The sequence below is a fragment of the Corythoichthys intestinalis genome, unplaced genomic scaffold (assembly GCF_030265065.1).
Source record: "Corythoichthys intestinalis isolate RoL2023-P3 unplaced genomic scaffold, ASM3026506v1 HiC_scaffold_24, whole genome shotgun sequence".
Taxonomy (NCBI): Eukaryota; Metazoa; Chordata; class Actinopteri; order Syngnathiformes; family Syngnathidae; genus Corythoichthys; species Corythoichthys intestinalis.
The window spans coordinates 4056585-4065125 of NW_026651593.1; the positions used below are offsets into that span (position 1 = coordinate 4056585).

Consider the following 8541-nt stretch of genomic DNA (forward strand, 5'->3'; position numbering starts at 1 on the left):
AAAGTGATTATGACTGTCATCATTTTCTCTCTCCACATATTTTGAACAGTCATAACTTGGGAGATGTAGAGGGGGGCTGTCTGCCACCACCCCGACCTGCATGCCGTCCGAGTTTGCGTGGCGTCCGAGTTGCGCAAAACTGCGAGGGCCCGTTCAGTCCTGCTTGCAGGCCTAGTTTTTTTGTTTGGTATTTATTTATGACAGTGTCACTGAGTATAACTTACATTCTGTTACCGCTGTCCCTGTGGGCCGTCTTAAAAAATTTTTTTTTTTGAAATATATATATATATATATATATATATATATATATACATATACAGTTTTTTTTTTCCAGACTCAACCTCACGTGTGCAGACGAAAAATACAGCACGCAGCTCTGCCCCCTAATTGTAGTCTGTATTGAGCCAAATTAGCTGCTATCTCAGTGCTCGGATGGATAAAAAGAGCAAGGGTGGCGCTGAAAAATAAGAATTAAAAAGAGAAAAGCACTCGTAAAAGAATCGGCAAAATGCACGAAAATAGCTAATTTTTTTTCATGCAACGACCTTGCTGCCTCAAACTACTGAGGATTACAACAAAAGTGGTAAGGCCAGATGGCGAATAAAATGCAACTTGCACAGTGTGATTCGACAATATGTAACTGTGGAAACTTTGGCTTCTTGTAGCACCTCACAAGGGATATGTAGCAGAAAGCATTAGCCATAATGAACACACCACAGGTGCAGAGCTGGAAGGCAGGATTGCCATGTCGTTCAGCGAGTGAAAATTAGAATTAATATAATCAATTACGTGGCGTTTTCAAAGTGGAAATGGAAAATGGATAATAGTATCATTAGGAGTTGTTACAATGTGCAATACGTATTCTTTATTTTTCATATTGTTATGTTGCTATGTTTGTTTTATCTGTAAGCACTCATTTTGTTAATATTTGATGTTGCAGAAAAGGTCTTATTTATTAATTTATTTTAGGGCTGTCAAAATTATCGCGTTAACGGGCGGTAATTAATTTGTTTAATCACGTGAAAATATTTGACGCAATTAACACACATGCCCTGCTCAGACAGATTTAAATGACAGTACAATGACATGCCCACTTGTTAATTGTGTTATATGGAGTTTTGCCACCCTCTGCTGGCGCTTGGGTGCGACTGATTTTATAGGCTACAGCACCCATGAGCATTGTGTAAGTAATTATTGACATCAACAATGGCGGCTACTAGTTTATTTTTTGATTGAAAATTTTACAAATTTTATTGAAACGAAAACATTAAGAGGGGTTTCAATATAAAATTTCTATAACTTGTACTAACATTTATCTTTTAAGGACCACAAGTCTTTCTATCCATGGATCGCTTTAACAGAATGTTAATAATGTTAATGCCATCTTGTTGATTTATTGTTATAATAAACAAATACAGTCCTTATGTACCATATGTTGAATGTATATATCCATCTTGTCTTATCTTTCCATTCCAACAATAATTCACAGAAAAATATGGCATATTGTATAGATGGTTTGAATTGCGATTAGTTACGATTAATTTTTAAGCCGTAATTAACTCGATTAAAAATTTTAATCATTTGACAGCCCTAATTTATTTTTCAAATGTATCATTTAATGGGAAAAATAAAGGCCTGGAGGAGAAAATACTGGACCTGGAGGCCCGGTCTCGTCGCTCCAATGTTCGGCTTGTTAATCTACCAGAGGGTGCAGAGGGAGAAGACGCCTGTGGTTTCCTGGAGGGCTGGATACCGGAGGCGCTGGAGCTAGCTACGCTCCGGGGAGGAATTACAGTGGAAAGAGCCCACAGGATCGGTCCAAAGAGACAACGCGAATCTAACCCCACACCCAGAACCCTTATAATGAAGTTCCTGAGTTATAGGGATAAAGAAGCGGTGATGACAGCGGCGAGGGCGAAACGGCAGATCCTCTACAAAAACCAGCCGGTTAGATTTTATCAAGACCTGACAGCAGAGACGCACAAGAAGGTGAAAGAGTTCGAGGAGGCGAGGCGACAACTTCGGTCACTGGGTCTGCGGTACGGCATCATCCCTCCGGCCCGGCTCATCGTGACCTACAAGGAACGCTCACACATCTTCAACAGCGCCGATGAAGCCGAACACTTCGTTAAGAAAATCCAGTCGGATGACCAACCAGATTGAGGTATGGATGAACAGATGACACCGTGGAAAGGTGATCTAAAACTACTGTGGGAACACTAATTTGATATCCTGAGGCTGTAGAGACATGAGTGGAGTTTAGAGTGAAAGTTAATTTGTTACACAGTTCTGATTTCTCTCACTCCCCTGCTTATTGTTAAGGGACAATTTACTGATTTAATATACACTGTTCAATTAAGAAAATATGAAGGCCTCATCATTTGGTTGAACCGTTTTAAAAGATTTATTTGAATTACAGTAGCAGAGTAGTTAGATTTATTCTGTATTTTAATTTTTACATCAGCATAGCTATACTGTTCCTCACATTGTGTGGACCAGCTTTTTGCTTTCTGGAAGTCTAGTCAATAGAGGGGGGTAACACCTGATGGGAGAACATTCAGGTGGATTGATAATGGTTGAGGGAAATGGTTTTTTGTTCTTTGTTTTTTTTGTTTTGTTTGAAATTACTCTAGTGTTGGGGAAATTCAAAATCATTTACTTATATGTCCGTTGATCTAAAAGTTAAAATTACATCCTGGAACTGCAGAGGGCTACAAAAAGCAAAAAAAATCAAACAAGTTATGAACAGGATCAAAACATTACAGTCCAATATAGTATTCCTTCAAGAAACCCATCTAACACAAGAAAATGAGCTCAAAGTAAGGAGGAGATGGAAAGGTAAAGTTTTATCAGCTCCCTTTACCTCTCAGGCAAGGGGTGTTATGATTTTGATTCACGATTCTATTCCACTACAGATTGACAATGTTATCAAGGACAAGGCAGGACGATACCTGATTATTCAGGGAAGAATTCTCAGGGAACAATTAATTCTGATAAATATCTATGCCCCAAATACAGATGAACCCAAATTCTTCCAGAACTTATTTCTTACTATTGCTTCTTTGCCTGGTGCTTGTATTATGGCAGGCGACTTTAATTGCACTTTAGATCCACAGAAGGACAAAAGTACAGGAATAGATCAATCACATTCGAGAAGCAGAAGTGTAATTCATAATTTCATGAAAGAAATGAATCTAGTTGATGTTTGGCGAGCGGACAATCCCAACGGGAAAAAATATTCATGTTACTCCAGTACGCATCAGTCATATTCCCGTATAGATTTCTTTCTGGTTTCAGCACTACTAAGATGTAAAATAAAGACTGTTTCCTATGATGCCATTCTCCTGTCAGACCATGCCCCAACCTCCTTAGTCTATTATGATCCCAAATTGGTCAATGATATTCCTAAATGGAGATTTAAAACAAAATGGATGGCTGATACTGGCTTTGTTAATTTTCTAGATGAACAAATTAAATACTATTTTGAAACAAATACAACAGAAACGTCAGGAAGTATTAGATGGGAAGCGTTTAAAGCCTTTATTAGGGGACAAATAATTAACATTACAAGCTCTAAAGCCAAAGAAACTTATATGAAAACAAAATCTTTAGAAACAAAAATTAAGAAATTAGAAGAAGAATACTACCACTCAGGTTCTAAGGATATTCAACAAGAACTTTTCCAACTTAAAACACAATACAATGAAATATCTGCTACCAAAGCTTTATCAAGTTTACTACGACTTCAACAGACATTCTATGATCAAGGCGAAAAGCCTGGCAGAGTGCTCGCATGGCGCATTAAACAACTACAGAATGAAAGACTTATAAGCTCATTACAAAACGACAATAATGAAAATAATGTAGATCCAATTAAAATTAATGAAATCTTCAAAAAATTTTATGAAAACCTTTATAGCTCAAATATAGATCCAAATACAACTGAATTGAATAATTTCTTGAACAATATTCAAATTCCTAGGATATCAAACATAATTAAAGAAGAATTGGAGAAAGATATAACTTTGGCAGAATTATCTTTGGCTATTGACAACATTAGAGGAGGAAAAACCCCTGGACCGGATGGGATACCCATAGAGGTTTATAAAAAGTACAAACATAGACTGTTAACACCATTATTAGAAATGTTTAAAGAATCTTTCCATAATGGAATCCTCCCAACATCCTTAAGAGGAGCTTTAATCACGTTGCTGCCTAAACCAGGCAAACCAAATAACAAGTGTGAAAATTTTAGGCCAATCAGTCTATTAAATGTGGATTTAAAAATTTTGAGTAAAATAATAGCCAGGAGGCTTGAGAATATAATGCCAAATATTATTGACAAAGATCAAAATGGCTTTGTACAGGGTAGGCAAGGCTTCCATAACGTTAGGAGAATTTTAAATATATTACTCAAGGAAAAAGGATCAACAGATACAGCATTACTGTCATTAGACGCTGAAAAAGCTTTCGACAGGGTCGAATGGCCCTATTTATTTGAAATTCTTAAACGTTTTGGCCTTGGAGAAAATCTTAATAAATGGATAAAATTACTTTATACAGAACCATACGCTGAAATCATGACCAATCGTAATATATCCAAAACTATTAAAATACAAAGAGGATGTAGACAAGGAGACCCCGTATCCCCTTTACTATTTATTATGGCTATAGAACCCTTGGCAATAGCAGTAAGAGCACACCAAAATATAACTGGTATAACAATTGGGCAACAGGAACACCGCCTGGCTCTATTTGCAGATGATATAATAATATTTCTTAAAAATATAGAAAAATCCATTCCTGAATTATTAGAACTTATTAACATATTTGGAAAATTCTCAGGATATAAATTAAACCAATCAAAATCATCAATAATGCTTTTAAATCCATTAGAAAGTAGAAGCCCCCCTAAAACTGCCACCCAATTTAAAACCGTAGATTGTTTTACATATCTGGGCATTCAAATCGTCCCACGCCTCGAAAATATTGCAGCCAGTAATTATGAACCATTAATTCAAGAAATTTCAAAGTCGTTGGATAGGTGGGCACCCATACCAATGTCACTAATAGGGAAAATAAACATCCTTAAAATGAACGTACTGCCGAAACTGTTGTATTTGTTTCAAAATATTCCACTTCCTCCTCCAAGTAGCCTGTTCACTCAGCTTAAAAAACTGTTTGTTAGATTTTTGTGGAATAATAGACGGCCTCGGACTCGACTCTCACTATTGTACTTACCCTTTGATAGAGGGGGACTTAAGTGTCCTAACCCACTCTGGTATTACTGGGCAGCACAGCTGAGAGCAATGATGTTTCACTTCTCAGAAGGAGACGCTCCTCTGTGGAAGGAAATGGAGGAACTCCAACTAAGTATGCCCCTTCCTACATACCTATACTCAGCAAGCACTAAAATCCTAAAAAAGAATACAAAAAATCCTATAGTAAAAAATATGATTACAGTGTGGCATCAAGTTAAAAAATATCTGGGAGAAACGTCCTCTCTCTCTGCCTTCAGCCCAATATGGAGAAATGAATCCTTCCCTCCAGGGAAAACAGATGGGGGATTTAAATCTTGGGCTTCCAAAGGACTAAGAAAAATAGGAGATCTTTACAATATGCAAAAGGTTCTGATGACATTTGGAGAAATAGTTGATAAATTTAATATACCACGTAATCACTTTTTTAAATATCTACAGTTGAGAAATTTCATCAGAACGCACCAAAATCAAATGCTATGCTTTCCCGAAATGTCTACCACAGAAAAACTAATGAATGATAATTGTTTAAGGAGGGGTTTAATTTCCAAAATGTATAAACGCCTGGTAGACGGAAGCACAGAATCATCTGCAGGACGACTGGGGGCATGGAGGGAGGACCTGGAGGAAGATCTCTCAGTGGAAAAGTGGGAGGAGGCATGTACTAAAGCACAACTGAGAACTACTAACACCCGCCTAAGACTACTGCAATACAATTGGTTGATGCGAACGTATATAACCCCAGAAAAACTTAACAGATATAACAGTGCTATACCAGATACTTGTATTAAGTGTGAAAAAGCAAAAGGTACACTTTTCCATTGTATTTGGCAATGTACAGAAATACAAAAATTTTGGCAAGAAGTGAAACAATGTTTTCAAAATATTTTACAAATTCAAGTACCCTTAATTCCACAGCTGTTTTTATTAGGTTTATACCCAGATAAATTGAAGATTAAAAAGAATCAACGAGTATTTGTAGATTTAAGTATACTGACAGCAAAGAGAGTAGTAGCCCTCTCATGGAAAAACACCAGGAGACCTACACTGAGCAGGTGGTTGTCTGAGTTATCTTCAACGCTCCCCTTAGAGAAAATTACCTATGCAATAAAACACCAACAGCATCATTTTCATCAGATATGGGACCCCTTCATTTATTATGTGTCAAGAACAGATCTGTCATGTGTGATGGAAGAGTCCGGGGATATGTAAACAGTAGCCCTCTGCAGTAATCAATAGAATAGAAATGTGTGTGGGGGTCTATCTTTTCCCCCTTTTTGCAATATAGTGAATTGAAATGGACTAGAACTCATTATCTTGACCCCCAACTAAGAGACAGAGTATTTTGATGTGTTTGTGTTTGTTTAATACATGTTATTGTATTTTTGTTATGTTGTGAAAAAAAATGAAAAATAAAAAATAAAAAGATTGTTGGTAAAAAAAAATGTATCATTTAATATAGTTTTTTTTAAATCCATTTTTAAATTTGTTCAAAATATGTTGTGTTGCACTTGTTAAAATAAAGCCACCTTATTAAACAACCATTACCTGCACTGAATTGGAATACACAGAATTACAGTACACGGCTTTAGAGAACACTGAACTTAACACGTGTATGCATAATGACATTATTTTAAATTAAATGAGTGGGCCGGTCTGAGGCATGAAATTCCAGGGCCGAAAATGAGTCCCACTCCGGCCCTGTATAGCACCGTTTTTTCCCATTTTTATTTGGATGGATTTGGTCAAAAATATGCCCTACTATTTTAAACTCACTTGTAGCAATTCAAAGCTGCCATTTAAATTCGAAAAGTAGAACTACTTGTGGTAAAAGTTGGTGTGGTCAACTCAAAACTAAAAGAGGTGCTTTTTCGAGCGTCAATGGCTCCCGATGAGTGGATGCTCCAAAGTTGAAACTGGATAGGATCGACTTGGGTTAAGCTGCTCGGCGGCCGGCGGACGTACCTGTGCGCCGCTACGGCGCGGCTGTTGAGGTACTTTTGCGCGGTCATGACCCCAACGAAGAGGAAGCTGGAGGAGCGCGCGTTCGACGACGACGAGGCGTCGTCCGAAGACTGCTGCCACGGGGCCCCGCCGGCGTTACTTGCCGCCGCTGCAGCCGCAGCAGCCGCTGCCCTGAGGCCGGCGCAGCCGCCGCCTCCCGGGTTGGCTTTGGCGAGTTCGGCAGCCTTGGGCAGAATGAGTCTGGATGCCAACGTGAAGCCGAGCACCAGACCCAAAAGCACGCCGAACCAAGCTCTCCGGCTGCGAGCTGCCATCCCTCGCGCTCGCCTCAAAACACATTAAAAAGAGGACCAGCAAATCCCAGCCGATTCAGATGTCCGCTCCTCAAAAGCTTTCTTTTACTTGCTCCTCTTCTTCTTGTTGTGCACCCGACGGAAACCGCTCACAAACCAGCCATCAACGACCGTGCTCGAATTCTTTCTCCCCCGTTGGCTCGCCCGCTGCTTTGCGTCCGTCGCCTTGCCGCGTGGAGACGACGACGCCAAATAGTCAGAGGCAGAGCGCGACGGAGAACTAAATGCGAGCCTCGCGGGATTCCGTAGCTGAGAGGCGTTCACGTCCGTCACGTGCCAGAGGAGAACCAGAGGTTGTCATATGAGAGAGACGTTCCCCAGACTTCCGTGAAGTTGGCCCCCCATCAGACGCAAATTTATATAAAAAAATATGTCAATCGTTTGTGCTATGTGTTCTATTCTAGACTGTATCACTAGAATAAGACCGAAGGAGTACACGAGACGAGCGTCTTCTCTTAACGTCCACACTTCTCCATTTTATTCAACTCAACTCCTTCTTCCTCACAAACCAAGTACAGCCCCCCATCTGCGGCAGAATGGAACCCCAGTGGTGTCATTTGATTGTGCCTCGTTAGTGCTGGACTGTGCTGTAAAACGTTTTGTTTGAGCTGCTACGGTTTTCGAGATATTCAAAATAATGTATAGTGATGACGTCACGCGCAGCCCCCCATCTGCGGCGGAATGGAACCGCGATGATGCCATTTTTTTCTGCGTCGTTAGTGCCTGTTTGTGCTGTAAAAAGTTTTGTTTGAACAGCTATCGTTTTGCAGTTATTAAACATTGTTTTTTTTTAAGTAATCAAGACGGTGTTCAACTTTTTTTTTTCGGCCATCAAGAGTTCAATTGACCCACCCCCTCAACTCCTATTCGACCCGGAAATGTTACCTTTCATTTGTCCCGTTAAAAACTATAATTTTTGGTTTCCGCTGCTTCGTTTTAATAGATATTGGTGTTGCCGCCACAAA

General features: G+C 39.3%; 1 protein-coding gene across 3 annotated transcripts in view; it reads right to left on the reverse strand.

The window, feature by feature from the left end:
* The window catches only part of LOC130911284 (chondroitin sulfate synthase 1-like), a 61078-nt gene extending 53292 nt beyond the window's left edge, over nt 1-7786 (reverse strand). For all 3 annotated transcript variants that reach the window (XM_057829150.1, XM_057829151.1, XM_057829149.1), the window contains exon 1: nt 7224-7786. In XM_057829150.1, the coding sequence (XP_057685133.1) occupies nt 7224-7537 (314 nt within the window). In that variant the 5' untranslated portion in view covers nt 7538-7786. The remainder of the gene's footprint in view (nt 1-7223) is intronic.
* Nucleotides 7787-8541: the final 755 nt, after the last annotated feature.